General features: G+C 48.8%; 5 protein-coding genes across 5 annotated transcripts; 1 reads left to right on the top strand and 4 right to left on the bottom strand.

The window, feature by feature from the left end:
* Nucleotides 1–1221: 1221 nt before the first annotated feature.
* HMPREF1120_08546 (carbonate dehydratase) lies at nucleotides 1222–2062 on the bottom strand (the record flags this gene model as incomplete). The annotated part of the gene is made up of 3 exons (XM_009162804.1): nucleotides 1222–1402; nucleotides 1531–1682; nucleotides 1883–2062. The coding sequence occupies 3 exons, from the start codon at nucleotides 2060–2062 to the stop codon at nucleotides 1222–1224; spliced, it is 513 nt and encodes a 170-aa protein (XP_009161052.1).
* Nucleotides 2063–2788: 726 nt separating this feature from the next.
* On the bottom strand, nucleotides 2789–4501 carry HMPREF1120_08545 (uncharacterized protein; the record flags this gene model as incomplete). Its single annotated transcript, XM_009162803.1, has 2 exons — nucleotides 2789–3957; nucleotides 4015–4501. 2 exons carry the CDS (start codon nucleotides 4499–4501, stop codon nucleotides 2789–2791), a joined length of 1656 nt encoding a protein of 551 aa, XP_009161051.1.
* Nucleotides 4502–5971: 1470 nt separating this feature from the next.
* HMPREF1120_08544 (uncharacterized protein) lies at nucleotides 5972–7319 on the top strand. Its single transcript, XM_009162802.1, has 2 exons — nucleotides 5972–6357; nucleotides 6421–7319. The coding sequence occupies exons 1-2, from the start codon at nucleotides 6284–6286 to the stop codon at nucleotides 6956–6958; spliced, it is 612 nt and encodes a 203-aa protein (XP_009161050.1). The 5' UTR covers nucleotides 5972–6283; the 3' UTR covers nucleotides 6959–7319.
* On the bottom strand, nucleotides 7199–8900 carry HMPREF1120_08543 (protochlorophyllide reductase). The gene has a single exon (XM_009162801.1). The coding sequence runs from the start codon at nucleotides 8534–8536 to the stop codon at nucleotides 7361–7363; it is 1176 nt and encodes a 391-aa protein (XP_009161049.1). The 5' UTR covers nucleotides 8537–8900; the 3' UTR covers nucleotides 7199–7360.
* Nucleotides 8901–10470: 1570 nt separating this feature from the next.
* HMPREF1120_08542 (proline oxidase PrnD) lies at nucleotides 10471–13377 on the bottom strand. The gene is made up of 2 exons (XM_009162800.1): nucleotides 12402–13377; nucleotides 10471–12337 (listed from the first exon to the last, which is right to left on the bottom strand). The coding sequence occupies exons 1-2, from the start codon at nucleotides 13067–13069 to the stop codon at nucleotides 11515–11517; spliced, it is 1491 nt and encodes a 496-aa protein (XP_009161048.1). The 5' UTR covers nucleotides 13070–13377; the 3' UTR covers nucleotides 10471–11514.
* Nucleotides 13378–15093: the final 1716 nt, after the last annotated feature.

The following is a 15093-nucleotide window of genomic DNA, read 5'->3' as shown; positions in this document are numbered from 1 at the left end:
GCCAACCGTCCTGGAGAGCGCCGCCATTACAACAAGAGGATCGAACTCTGCCATCGGCTGTTCAGGAACCAGCGAGACAACACGCGGTATGCAACATTTGGATTGGGAATGAGTGCCTGTCCTGGAGCTCCAACATCTCCTGTGCACCTGCATTGACTCGGTGAAGCAAGGTGAGTCTTGCTCCTGCTCGGCAGGAACCAGCAAGGACTTCGAAGGCAGGTCTATGTCTCTCACTCTCCACTATATATATTTCCAGAGTTCTTCCTCGCCAATTTTCCGTGCATTTTTTGGTAAGAGGGGCACCCTGACTCCAAGTCCTACAATTCAGCCCTCGTCCGGCAATATACGGTAGGACATACCATCGATCATGTCATCCAATGTGTCAACTCCCACATAGATACAATTCCAGTAGCTGTCGCTCACTCTTCACCAACTCAAAAGGAAATCACAAGTCTCCAGTCAAGAAAAGACCGTCTCCTCGCACGCCATATCATGGTTGGCGCTCGAGAGGCCTTCCAACGTGACACTCCACGCTTCCTTCTCCCACGTGTTGTCCTTCCTCTTCAGAACGCCCACATCTTTGTTGAACATAGCACCAGAGCTATCCTCAGCGGAGTCCATTTACCGTTGGGAGTATGAATCCCGCCGGAACAACTTCACCCTGGCCAACCACGCCAACCACGCCTACAATGACCTGCGGCGTTTTCAGAGGCCATGGCCGAGCTGGTGCCCAAAGAACGGAGGGCGAGGCTTCTGGAAGGAGTGGACATGGTATCCCGTGGGGAGGATTTCATACCCGGAATCCCTCGAGCAACTGCTATTCGGATTCCAGCCAAGATTCCAAGATGGGGATGTCATCCTGGAAGACGAAAGCGGGTTCGGCGAAATTCCAGATACGTAGGTAGCAAAGATGATGCCGGCAGATTCCAGGCTCGAGGCAATCGTCTTTGAAGAAAGGATGTCATGACTAGACGAGATGAGAAACGCTTCATTGTGGGATGCCTCCAGTCAGCGGGAGACACTGTCGCGGATGCTGCATTACTACAGACGCCCCAGGATGGGAACTAGGTTATGCAGTGATATGATATTCGATGAATATGAACATCCACCTTATTTCAGAATTTACTCGGTTGACTTGTTGGCGATTGCGAGTTCCCCACCAAATTTACCATCACCGCGCAGAGGACATGGTGGGAAACTCCCTCCCCAGCCTCGTGGAAATCACACCACTCGTCGAGTCCTGCCTGTTTCGACCTCATAAACCCACCCGCTGATCTTCACACTATCGGGAACGAGCTTCGTCGCCCGCAAGAACTCAACATCGTTCTTGACCGCCTGCTCCAAGTCGGAGAAGGGGAGAAAATCTGGGACTTTGGCTTTGGCTTCGGCCAGTGCGTCAGACCTGTACCGAATGTGCATGTCAGTCAATTACTGGTATTCGGATCAATTTTCGCACTCTGGCTTTAGACGCTGGATTGGGGGGAGGGACGGTGGTTGGCGCCGGGTTTGATTTGGCAACGTTCAACATACCCCAAATTCTGCTCGACCAAGGCATAAGCGTCGTCGTTGGTGAACGTTAACATCCCGCACCCGGTATGTTTGACCAGGACGATCTCATGGGTGCCGAGGAGTTGCTCGGAGATGATGATGCTGCGCAACGCGTCGTGCGCAGATGCTCCTGCCTGTGTGGAACTTGTTATTCACTCGTTCCGACACTCACACTTCTAGTACGGCTTTATCATGTTGGGTTTGCAAAGCAACTTCGTTGTCAGGCACCTTGGGTTTCTACCGCCTTTCGAAACGCATTGATCACGATACCAATCACTATCATTTGGACAGGGTATCCTTGGTTGGGAGCGAGGGTCTAGAAAGAAACACTCACGTTGCGAATGACATGAGCATCGCCCAGCTCGATCCCGAATGCTTGGGCCGGATCGATTCGTGCGTCCATGCATGTAAGGACGAGGTAGTGCTTCGCCGGCGGGAGGGCGAGGTGGCCCTTGGTGAAGGCCGACGAGTAGTGCTCCGAGGCGGCTTCGATTTGCTTTTGGATGGCCGACATGATTGAATGTAGTGGTAGATACGATAGTATAGTATTTGCTTTCTAGTTCAAGTTTGTTGATACAAATTTCCCAAGTGAGTCGAGTTCAAAACGAGATGTACGATGTTGTAGTCTGGACTCTTATTCTCAAGAGCCTTGTACGTCCGTCTCAAACGCGCATTCATGACCTACCTTCGGTACCTAAAGAGCGGGGCATAATCATTGTATCATCGTGGCTTGGGCTTGTCCAGCGTGCTGGAAATGAATGGCAGGTAAGGTGTAGGTTCCCGAGCCTTGCGATGGCGTGCTCGCCTCGAGCTGGTCACGCGGCTGGTTTGACGGATAAACTGCATGGATTGCGGATACATACGATACTACCTGGCTGGAAGCTGCGGTGCGAGACAACGAACACGTCAACTGGGTTGCTGAGAGCGCGAGCTATCTGCCTGTCCGTCTGTCGGCAACATCGATGCAAATCAAATTTGTCTCAATTCATATCATTTCATCTTATCCGCGAAAGAGCATCTAAGCACTCTGCAGACTGTGTCGACGCGTGTCACAGGCTAAACTATATGCGCACATGTTAAATAAATCCAGTATAAAACAAACCACAGGTGGCTCCAACTTCACTCCCACGCTTTGGAAAATCATTCAAACATGTCCATCGCATCTCATCACATCATATCACAGCATATTGACACAGTGCGACCTCATAAACAGAGATGAAGGTGGGCCAGACTGACAGTGTCAGACACTCTTTTCCGCAGCATCGAAATCCCGATTTTCCTCGGCCATGGCGGCACTGTGACCGAGGCCCTCCTCGCGACCGATTTCGGCAGGAACCACGACTGTTTCGCCCTCTCTGGCTTTGAAACCGCCTTCATTCTTATCCTCGCCTCTTTCCGGCCAGAGGATCTGTTTCTGAACGACAGCGCGGATCATGAAGCCCACGACCAAGAACCAAACGGCAATCAACAGACAAGTCATGACACAACCGATGATTCGGACGGCCGCAATATCAAAGGCCTCAGCGACGGCGAAAGTGGCGGTAGTCAACGCGGTCTGCGGGAAGATGAAGCTGAACCAAGTCATGGCGAAAGGCATACGGTGCTCATCACGCAGACAATCGATGTTGGAGACCAAGCTGACGAAAAAGAACCACCACGCCAAACCCCACAGCCACAAGGACATCCAGGTCGCTACCAGCCGCAACACCTGCGCCGCCAGGGTGCCGGGGACCTCTAAAAAGGTCGAAGTAGGTGTCGCGGCAATGACATGCTGTAAGTTCTTTGCCATCCCCAGCGTTCCACTGACGGTGAACGCTGATGGACCAACGGACACGAACATGCCTGGCCGCAGGGGCTCGGCGGGCAATTTTTGCGTCATGAGCCGATACACAAACGCCGAGTAGATGGTCAGGGACACCAAAAATCCAATTCCCTGGATTGTAAATCCGCCCACGATGACTCGGATAGCTTGGTGTGGCGACAACGCTTGCTGCGACAAGTTGGCGGCATGTGGCCCGATGATAAGCAGCGGATAAGCCGGGAAAATCCAGATAGGCGTCATGCGAGCGATGGTAAATGTCAGCGTGGACCAAAGAATCAAATAGATGGCGATGCTTAGGACCACCGCCACGGCCGCGTCGAGCCAGAAAAGTACCAGGACCCCGTGGTTGAGCCAATCGCCTACCCGGCCAGTGCCGTATTCGACTATGTTGATTAGGATCGTGCCAAACGACACGGCGAACGCAGGTACGAACAATGATTCGGTCGGGTGAGTCAGGCTGGCTTGGAACGTCCATGGGTAGAAGGTGAAGCGCATGATCATCATGGCCCATATCCCGATGTAGAAGACGATGTTGAGCAGGAAAAATATCACCCCGATGGTGTAGAGGCCTAAAAATCGATAGGGCACTGAAAGAGTTAGAAATAACTGTACACGGTGCTGCTATTAACGTTCGGCCAGCTTACCGTGATGAAGAACATTGGCAATGCCGCCCGTGGCCATGGTCAATGTGAACCACGCCCAGGTGACGTGTTTCAACCGCTGCCTCCAGGATAGCCGTTTCAATTTATCCTCATCACTGGACGAGGATTCATCGTCTTGAGACGAACTTGAAGTGTCTGTCGAGGACCGGTCTCCGTGAGCCGCCTCGGTTGGGGGTTGTGCAGACCGGGATTCTAGGTTTAGATTTCGTCTTCTCGTCGACTCGCGGTCCAAAGGCCCTTCATGTCTTCTAGTCTGCTCGGGCGCGTTCTCGCGGTCAACAAGGCGAGGAGAACGCCAGAACCCTTCCTTGCTTGGTGGTCTCCAAATCCCGGAATCTTCGCACCCATCAAGGTCTCCGGGGTAGTGGTAACTTAGTGTCCGCGACTTTCGAAGACCAGGTTCATGGTGGTGGTGATGGTGGTGATAATGCGGCAGGGAAGTTGTCGATGGGCAGTGTCCGGTGGACATAGCTTGCACCTCTGGATTGCTCAAGCCGAGAGAGAGATATATTTATGGAATAAAGCCCTCCTATGTCAAGCAGATCGTCCCAGGATCACCAATCGGTGCTGTCGAAACGCCCCGGTGCCGTAACGTCACGGTTTCCTGCCTGTATTTCTGCGCGACCTGTTGTTGACTTGTCCAAAGCCATGGCACAAGGCCAACGAGGTCGTGACAATTTGTGAGAAGACCAAGCAGGGCGGACAAAAGGAAACTGATTCTTGATTAACGTCTTGAACAGCGTTCTGGAAGTCTGGAACCCGATGGTCACGCGGATTGAACCGCCCGCGTGAAAGACGGGGATCTTCTTAAGAGTCCCCCGAGACGGGTCTCACCACGATATAATCGAAATATGAAAGACCATGACAGTGGCCATTGTATTTTTGTAGTGACGAGTATCATGAAAGTAGGTAGTTATAAACCCTCAATTATGGAGATGATTGCGTCGCCAGAAGATTGAAAGTCGTCCGTAGTAGCAGCGACGTCCACGTACAGTAGTACTGGGTTGGGGAACCTTAGCAGCCTCATAGGCCCGAATAAACAGCGAACCAGTGGCGGAGAAGTGGAACAGCAAAAGAGTGGCGGCGATGCCGTTGTTTCCGGCTGTGAAATTCAACCAACAATCCAACGAGCTTTTCCGGAGCAAATCCACCACATCTTGCAGTGCCAATGTGGGAGCACAGTAGAGCCACTCACGATTCGGGTTTGGCGGCTCGATCTCACAAGACACTGGCAGACTCGGATCATCAGGTCGTGCGTGGTGGGGAAAACTTCAAGTTGAAGGCTGGTCCAGTGTCCTGTCGCTTTAGTGCGCACTTGGTACTCTTACGGTTAGAAGCCACTTAGCGCGCATAAGCGATATTCAAGTTCAACAGGCTTGAAGTCATTTACTACGAGTTTGCCCATTGGCAGTTGAATGCGAACGCGAGCTGCAGAACACACTGTAATGTCTGAATAACATTGTCCAAAGGATGGCAATCTGTCTGAAATATCGTGAAGAGGTAAACTTGAAAGGAGTGTTCGCACACCGCCCTCTTGATTTCGACGCCTATATTTCCACGGCGGGGTAGTACATTTGTATGGCTCTGTCTGAAGCGTCCTAGCCGCAGCTCAACTCTCAGCCCTACAACATTGTACACCGGGACGATCTTCTAAGAGGGAGCGAACGGAACTGGGAATTGATATAGATAGAGGAACTACACCAAGCCCGGACAGCGTGCTGTGCATTTCATCTGCTTCATAAGCCTCAGGCCTCCACCGCCGGGAAAACATATCTTGGTTGCTACCAAGGGGTAGTGCGGTAGATTGCCCGTGTGCTGCAGCGCCAGTGTTGCTTACCACCTACGCGTGTGTGATTGGCCGAGATCTCGCTGGCCCCGGAGTGTCAAGCCTGAGGGGGTCAAGATTTCAATCGGACTCCGCAATTAGTTCAAGTTTCGTGCCCGATGGACTGCGGTGCCAGTGTCCCTCTCGCGCGCAGCTGCGCGTGTGTCTGCCAATGTGTTCGTCTCCCTTTTTGCTATTTCTAAATATATACCTTGGCTGAGATAGGAACACAGTGGTCGTAGTAGTCTTCAGTCCTCGGTCCTCGCTACTCCTACTTGCACACGCATCTCCATCTCCGTTCACCTTTTGTCTCTGCGATTGTCTGCCCTTGAACTTCGCGTGTTGCTCCCAATCCTTGCTTGAGTCCTAGCCCTTCACGACCGCAGGCACGCGTGCGAATAGAGAACTCGAACACACCAAGCCACCATGTCCTACTCGACACACCTACAGAGCAAGTTCGCCCACAAAGTGGGCGAGCCAGTGCCTGAATTCAACACCGAGTACGTTCCTAACCATCCAAATACACCTCCAACACTTAGACAGGTTTACTAACACGTCCACAGACATCCAGCACACCCAGCGATAGTCCACTTCCCCATCGCCTTCAACATGCTCTCATGGGCTCTCGACATCCTCTACGCCTTGACAGCCGTGTATATCAAGCCCGGGTTCCTGACCTCGCGCTTCGCCGAGCCCGCGACGCTCCTCGACCTGAACCGCCTCTCGTATTTCTTGCTCTGCGCAGGCCTGATCAGCACCGTGCCGGCCATCATGTCAGGCAACATCCAGCTGGTGGGCATGATCAAGAAGAACGGTGGGCCCTGGGAGAAAGATGCTCAGGGAAAACAAAAGGACACCATGGTGCCGCGGATCAAGGCCGCCATCACTCATGCTCTCATCAACGATTTTGTGTTCGTTGCAAACTTGTACAGTTGGTATATTCGCAAGAATAACGGCACTGTGGGAAGAGTGCCCAGCCAGACCAATTTGCTTATCAGTGTGGTGCTGTTGCCCTTGTTGATTGTGTCGGCCAAGATTGGTGGTACCCTCGTGTTTAACCATGGTGTGGGCTTGAACTTGGGCAGGAAAAAGTGGGAGTAAAATTGGTGTCTACAGACCGGCGCTTATTGAAACCTACCTACACTATTATGCGAGGTCAATTGGAGATTTCTAGGGGAAAGTTGTCCTGGGACTCGAGCGAGAGGTTTTGGGTTCGAACCAGGTGTCTCTCTGCTCAGACAGATACAGGCTGGGATGAGCAGGTTCTGTACGAAGCTGCAGGGCATGAGCCTAGTTGGTCATGCCGCCAATTTTGGAGAAGGAGCAGGTATTACTAGAACATTGAACTTTGGCGCACTGCGTTGAACATATTGAATGGCCGGGCATAATAATAAAAAAAGTATAATTCTGGGAGAATTCAATATGACACAGCTACGAGTATCCCAAATTCTTGTCATCACAACTCCTTTCACGCCATGCCTAGATAACTGGCAGCCTGATTTCCTAATAGTCCTTTAGTGGACATCCCTTATCCACACTCTGGGAGCCAAACTTTTCCTTGACAATCTCTCGAGTCAGCTTCATCAGCTGCTCGCCCAGCTTGGCGTTCTGCGACTGCTCAGTCCCCGGCTCTGCAATAGCCGGCGGACAGACATACTCGCCAGACTTGGTGGTGGTGGTTGCGGCATACACTGTACTCGTACAACCCATCCAGATGTCCTTCACAATGTGCCTGACGGCCAGCGGCATGATCTGCCCGGCATTAGGAAACGGCTCCTTGATGTCCTGCATCGACTGCTTCGTCTCGACGAAGCCGGGGTGCGTGGCGTTGATCAGAATATTTGGGTGCTCCTTGTGCAAGTGTGCATCTAGGTACCGAGCATATAGCAGTACCGCCAGCTTTGATCTTGCATACTGAGCATTGGCCCCCAAGTCGGTATTGAGCTCGTCGAGCGATTCAAACTTGACGTCCTTCGGAGCATCTGCATGGGATCGAGATGATTGTACCTGCACCCGCACAGTTTGGCTCTCGCTAGTCTTCTTTAACAGTGGCAGCAAGTGCGAGGCCAGCGTGACGTGTCCAAAGTGGTTGATGGCCATGTGTCGATCCAGCCCATAGTCGGTCAATTGAAACGACATGATTCCCCGAGCGGCGTTGAGGCACAGGATATCAAGCCGATCGGTCTGGTCACGGACTTGCTTTGCGACGTTGGCGACGGCGGGGAGATCGGACAGGTCGCATTGCAGCCAGGTAACTCTGTTGGCATACTCGGATCCCAGATTCTGGCGGATCTCTTCGACCGCATCGTCTTTGACGTCCTCCTTCATCGACACGAGGAATACTTTGGCCAGATTCGCTTTGAGGAGCGTATATGCCGTGGCATAACCTATGCCTTCACTTCCGCCCGTGATTAAGGCCACCTTACCTGACAAGTTGGGGACATCTTTGTTGATGTCGAACTGATCTTCTTTATCGGCCAATTTATGTGAAATGCCTCCCAGGTTTTCGGCAAGTGTTGTCTTGATGGTATCCATTTTCGACGATGATCGTGAGGGTGTGTTTGAGTAGAGACGCAAGGGAACCCACAGTGTCGGGCAAGCTTGCTTTAGTGGGCTCTTCGTTGTAAATGTGACGATTGAAGACCTGAGAGGTGATGTGGCACGGTAAAGAAAGGACATAGGAGCGAAAGAGTGGTTTTCACTACCAGCTGTTATTATAACCAGTGGTCAGTATTTCATATGCACGCCACAGGCTGACCGGTCAACCTGCAGGTTATTTACAGGATTCACCGTTCGTTCTACAATGCCGGGGGCCAAGTGCCGTCAAGGTCATGATGCATGCCTGTGTAGGGCCATGGCAGAAGACAGGTCATGAGTGGGATCATCGCCAGAATGAAATGGTCGATGCGCGGATCATACACCATGTCATGATGTCGTTGTTCCAGGAGATGGGTAATTCACGGAGGCCTATTGGTAGGTCGGGGCATGGTCTGTGAAAGAACCGACTGAGCAGTGGGTTCTCAGAAATATTGGCACAGGGGCTTTTTAAGAATTATTGTTTTTATAATTACTTTATTAGACAACTTTTTGTATCTCGTAAGTGTGTGTTCTGGTGCAAAGGGTGCCGTTTCGCGACGTCGTCTGTAGCCGCTTTTGTGGTCCATCTGCACCGACCGACTCTGGGGATTCTTTCACTGGTTTCCTCATTTCCTTTCCACCTGCAGTCATGCTCCCATCCTCACCAAGACGGGATCTAATCCCTTGCACAGACATTAGCTTTTCTTGTCCGTACAATCGTCTTGTATTGTCTATGATGGTGGTGATAGCTGCGGGTGGAGGCTCCAGCTCCAGGCGAGATCAAGCTTCTGGTGGCAAGACGAGATGCTGAAGGGTTGCGGATGCCTTGCGAGAAACCACTGGCACAGAAAGCACGATTTCTTACTGACACCAATAAAGCGGAATGATGGTCTCCTCTTGGGGTTGTGATCGTAGAATCAGAGCAGTCATATTTCAGCGTGGACAGGCAGGTGTAAAGAGTAAGTATTTCGGAAACGGGCTTCGGGGTCCTGAACACCCCCTATCTGAGCTAACCGGGAGATATAGCTGTTCACGGCCAGCCTCGTTTCGTTTGAAGGCCTTGATCCCACTTCACATTCTTTTCGAGATAATCTTCGGGGAAGTCTGCCGCTGAGGGCACTGCGACCCGAGAATGTGCCTGCTGATGTCCTCTCACGTCTGCTTGCGCCGGGAATAGAGAACCCTTGACTGTCATCGTAAAAGGATCCTGGATTCTTTTGTCTTTGCTTAGCGTGGTCTTGACAAGGTCGCAGGTCGGTCTGAGGTGTGAGAGCGCCTCCCCGTCCAATCGCTTTTAAGAGTCCACACCTATATATTTCACGGTGATCCAGCAATCACCTAGACGTCCCTCATCTCTCATTAGGGCTTTCAAATGAACGAAGTCAGATTATCCTCTCCTGTAAGTACCTTCGAAGTTCTACTGAGTCGTCTGATCACCATCAGAATTCTGTCCAGAACTTTTCATTGTTGTAATACCAAAAGTGAGGAGTACTCGAAATACTTCATCGTTCAACTGGAGCGCAACACGAGGGCTAATTACAGACAGTAAAGACTTCCCCTAGCCGCGAACCAATTTTTCCAGCCGGAGGTTGCAGAAAAAGACCGAAGAGATATCGAGAGCACTGGCAGTCGAGATTACCACCAGCTGGAAAGGTCTGATTCCACGCTTAAGATCGTCCTGCTGGGCGAGGGCAGAGCGGGCAAAAGCGCTCTGTTTAAAAACCAGACGCCAGTCACTTCTCATTGAAGAAAACTTCAAACGAGGCGAGCCTTACTTCTTCATCTTCGAGAAGGAGCTGAATAACAACATCTGCAGTTCAAACATCTCTGTCAAGTCGAAGACCAATTGATTCCTACTTTCTTTCTTCGCTACGCGCGCGATGTTGAATATCAACGTTCAGCTCACGACCTCCAATGGCACTTACAGAACTCGATGGCACAGCTCAGCTTCATGTTCGCAAGACGACCTTACCTGAATCCTAACCTAGAATTCCTACACGTAGAATTCTCTGCCTTAACTACAGACGAACGCCTTGTCCACTTGATTATCATCGATATCTCTTCTTCATTGATTGAGGCGTGTTATATGTGACTTTAGAAAAGGCAAGCCGGTTCTTATTGAACGGATCTACTAGATTAATGTACCCGACCATCAGTACTCGAGAAAAAATTATCGAATACCATCCGGGAATATCAATTCATGGTCTAGGTCTTACTATTAGTACTCAATTGTGAGAATACGAAAACAGGTCGTCGAGAGGGAGTCGTTAAATTGGCTCAGGAGATTCTGAATTTGTTCGATCAAGGTGACTTCACTTTCAACACCTGTCAAGTTTCAAGAGCACGGATAGTTCCAGAACAGTAGAAGGCACACATTATCACTGAGTTGCGGCGGCTTTGGAACAACATCTAGCTCTCTGAGTTAGAGCTAAGATGTCCAATGGTTTCATTTGCTGAATCGTCGTGTCAAACTCCATGGTGAAACGAATACGCCGTGTCAGGGTCGTGGAAGCGAAGCTCTCCCGGGTGGCAGAAGAGCTGATGGCTACCTAGGTATGTATACCTGTGACTTGAACCAACTCAAGAAGAGAGAAAACCACAAATACACGAAGTCCAGACCGGCAGGGTCATCGGAAATCGGCACTGCATCCGGTGTCCGTGCCACCTTTATGACAACACTGTGATAGATCAGGTCTCATGACTCGTTAAGTACAGCGAGTGGAACAACAAGCTGACTCGTGTTCGCACTACCTAGTTCCAAGCTATCCAAGGCCTTTGTCTGCTTAGAAACAGAATATATAGGCAGCAGCTCAGGTCATCAAATTCAAAAGTCCAGTAACAGACAACGGAGAATGCGTGAGTTTCGTGCAAGAATTTCGTAGCTCAGAAAGACGCAGGAAATCATGACTGCTGTGTAAGAGCAGAGCTACCTCCTCGGAGCGTCGTAGCGAGACTTGGACAAAATCTTCGATTGTGGGTGAATCAGAGCTTGCGATTGATGGCGACAATGAGTACTGAGTACCTAAGTGCCAGCAACCATGTCAGCCTGACACCACCACCAGCTTGTTGTCGTAGCAGTGCTACCGCAAGCCCGCTCGATGCAAGAGCTCTTGCTTGAATTCTGTCGCACTGACTTTCATACGGTCTGAAGCACCGCGGTTCTCGATGAGTCGGCGAGTCAAGTACTGCATGCACTCCTGAAGGCTGCCCCAGGTCAGACACTTGTACACTCTGGGCACGTAGGCATCGGCACCAAACGAGACTCGATCGGCCTTGATATCCTCGGCCATCTGGATAAGTTCGCAGCCAATATCATCGGCCATGCCCTGGAGCTGGCCAAACTCGGGCCGAATTTTCAGCTTGTTGTCTGCAGCCAGGTCTACTGCGAGGCGGGCGGCGGCCCGAATGGTCTGGGTGTTGTGCCCCGCAAGCAAAAGATCCACTTCGTCCGCCTGCTGGTTAGCCTGCGCGGGAAATCTGCCGCGGAGGAGATCCTCGACGATACCGTTGTAGGAGGCGTCCGTGTCTTCCTTTGTATCGTGAATTCGGTCGCGGATGTCATTCGCAATGTAGGCCCCTCGGACCAGTTTGATGCCGAGCCGCCAGTTCTCTTTGTCAGCCAGTTCTAATTGTTGTTGAACCTTGACTCGGGCCGATTTTAGATATGCCTGGACGGTGTTGTAGACCAGTGCCTGCTTGCCGGGCGTGTTGTACCGGCGCATCAGGTCGATCGTCCACTGATCGATGGTCGATTGTAAGTATTGCTGCTCCGCATCAATCCAGATGCGGCAACCTTTCGACGCAGCATACTCGCAGATCCTGTCTATAGCCTTGACGAATCGTTCCGGAGCGGCGTCACCGTTCATCAGAGCCTTGGTGATGTTGGTTCCTGCGCCGGTGAATCTAGACCAACGTCAGCAACTGTGCCTCTCTGCTTTTCGCTCCTTAAAGGGGGTTTGCCTCGTACTTGATGCCGAGCCAGTCGCCTTGTCCGATCATATCGAGCGTCTTGATATTCCCGTCCTCCCATTGCGCGATCTCGCTGTTCAAACCTTCTGCCGAGCCAAGATCGTAGCCAGCGAATCTATCTCCCTGGACCTGGACCTCTTTGCCGTAGCACAGCACAACACCAGAGAACCCGAGGCGTCGAATCTCTGCGGAGGTGCGGGCAATCTCTTCTTGGTTCCGTCCAGCGCAAAACTGCTTGTACACCAAAGGATAAACAATCATCCGCAGCAACGGGTTTCTGTCCGGGTTCAACCATACGGACGGCGAGTTTGCGATCTTCTCAAAGACCGCCAACCCAGGTTTGAACAGTAGGGGAGATTTGAAAAAGGTGCTCAGCAGCAGCGTTCGGAGAATGCTCGATGTTGATAGTCGGGCTAGTGGACGACCGGACTGACCACGTCCTAACTGAGCAGCCTGTCTAGTAGGCAACGCCCCTGAAGTTTCCTTCGCCTCAATATCCTTCGCCCCAGTTTCCTTGGCCCCAGTTGCTTTCGCCCCTAGGCTGTGGTCAAGCCTAGTTGATGTCGACGACTGGAATCGGAATTGAGGTTTCCTGGAGTCTAAAGGCCGTCGAATGCTGGGCCGCGTCCTCCAGGCCGTTTTGGTTACCGATGAAGCCATGGACATCTATGAGTAAGACCTGACGATGGTCTAACAACGGCATGGTGCTTCTACAGAAGATCGTGTTATAGTGAAGCCTGTAGGATGTTTCGGCGTCCGGAACCGCCACTTACGGCTGGAGTAACCGAGCGTGCCTGAGGAGGATCTAGAGCGGAGAACGGATGCGGTGCTGAGACGGATAGATTGACCATCGTTCAGAGGAATGTCCCCGAGATAAGGCTCAGATAGCGTTCAATCCACAGCAACAGTTTAGTAACTTTGCGGATGGAAGAGCCGAAGTCCATCACAGCCGACTTCTGAAAGGGCCGTCTGTGATTTCACGGAGGACTTGTCCTATTTTAACGGGGCCTAGGGCCTCGTCAGACTATATACTTTCTAGAGGTTATACGATAGCGTACGACGCTAGTCGAGATCGAAAGATAGTCCTCGACGTCTTTATAATACTTAGTATCTAAGAGTATCTATTATATTATATCTTCCTCTATCTAGACTATCGAATAGTCTTATTCGTCGCCGAAGAATATCGAGTATTCTAGTTAGCCTTATAGAAGAGAATAAATAGTATTTCTATATTCTAAATATTCCGTTTCCTAAATAGCTCTATCGTTAGAATAGATATTTATAGTATCTATATCTTAGATATCTATCGAGACGCTTAAAGCGAGTATATATCTTTTATTATTAGCTATTAGAGTAGTATATACGCTCGAAATAGTAAAGCTAAATAAATCGAGGGTAAATTAAGATCGTTAAGATAGTAAGTAAATAGAGTCTATACGCGTGATAGTACTCGTCGTTACTTTTTAAAGCTAATTCGAGATTAATCCGGCGGGATTTTAAGAAGTATAAATAGATATCTTTTACTTCTTTTCTTCTTACTTTCTTTTATATCTCTTTCTAGTCGTTTATATTTCTAAGCCCTAAATCTTTTATTAATTAAAGCTAAATCTTTTATAACTACTATTATAGTTATTATATTATCTAGATAAGTTAGAACGTCGACTAGACTATAAGTTCTAAATACTTAGTACTATCGATAAGTTAAGAAGATAGTTAAAGACCTACTAGTAACTAAGACGATAAAGACGACTTTTTTCGTAAATATATCGTATTATATCGAAAGATATAGTTACTAATTCGTTTCTAGATCGATAATAATATTTATAGCGTTAAGTCTAGCGATATAGTAGTTAATTCTATTATTTAGGCGAAATAGTACTAAAAGTAGTTCTTTTCTCCTAATAATAGCTTATCGATTTAGCTATATAGTTATATTTCTCGAAGACTTATTAAATTTTACGATTAGAAAGATATTACTAATATATATATTAGAAATACTCTTATAAAGTATATAGTAAATATCGTAAATAATTTACGTTACGAAATATATCTTCGTATAGTTAAACTAGACTTATATTAAAAGTCGATATTTCTAAAGTACGTTTTAATATCTATCTTTAATACGTCTATTTCTATAAATTCGATATATCTTTTCGACGGAAAATATATAATTTATACTATTCGCGAAGTTAATTATTCTTTATTTAGTAATTAAGGTATAAGTAGCGAAGCTTCTAGTCGTCGTCGATCTACTATATTAATATTAACGCTTATTTAAATATATAATACTAAGAAACGTCGTACTTAATTTTCTAAAATATAGAAAGAAGATCTAGTAGAAGATATAAAAGAGGTATATTTTAGTAAGAGAATAAGTAATCTATATATAGCCGATAAAGCTAGAGAGATAAATAGTCGTATAGCTATCGAGATTAAAGGTCTAGAGAATAAATTCGACTTCGTATTATTACTATAAATAGATATAGAAGATCGATATCGAAAGATATTAATCGCTATCTAGAAGATAACGTAGTAGACTTTAGACCTATACTATACGTTAAAAACTATTAAAGTTATTTATAGAATTAATAAATTCGATATATATATAGAGTAATATTCTCTACTAACGCTAACTTAATAAAGTTATTATTCTATAATATTTATATCTTTAGTAAGAATAGAAGTTGTTA

Source organism: Exophiala dermatitidis (genome assembly GCF_000230625.1).
Source record: "Exophiala dermatitidis NIH/UT8656 unplaced genomic scaffold supercont1.7, whole genome shotgun sequence".
NCBI lineage: Eukaryota > Fungi > Ascomycota > Eurotiomycetes > Chaetothyriales > Herpotrichiellaceae > Exophiala > Exophiala dermatitidis.
This window is presented reverse-complemented; position numbering and strand designations above follow the sequence as displayed.

Coding starts and splice junctions, on each gene's coding strand:
- HMPREF1120_08543 (XM_009162801.1), bottom strand. CDS start 8,536: ATGTCCTTTCTTTACCGTGCCACATCACCTCTCAGGTCTTCAATCGTC.
- HMPREF1120_08544 (XM_009162802.1), top strand. CDS start 6,284: ATGTCCTACTCGACACACCTACAGAGCAAGTTCGCCCACAAAGTGGGC. Junction 6,358..6,420: donor GTGCCTGAATTCAACACCGA/GTACGTTCCTAA, acceptor ACACGTCCACAG/ACATCCAGCACACCCAGCGA.
- HMPREF1120_08542 (XM_009162800.1), bottom strand. CDS start 13,069: ATGTCCATGGCTTCATCGGTAACCAAAACGGCCTGGAGGACGCGGCCC. Junction 12,338..12,401: donor GGCGACTGGCTCGGCATCAA/GTACGAGGCAAA, acceptor ACGTTGGTCTAG/ATTCACCGGCGCAGGAACCA.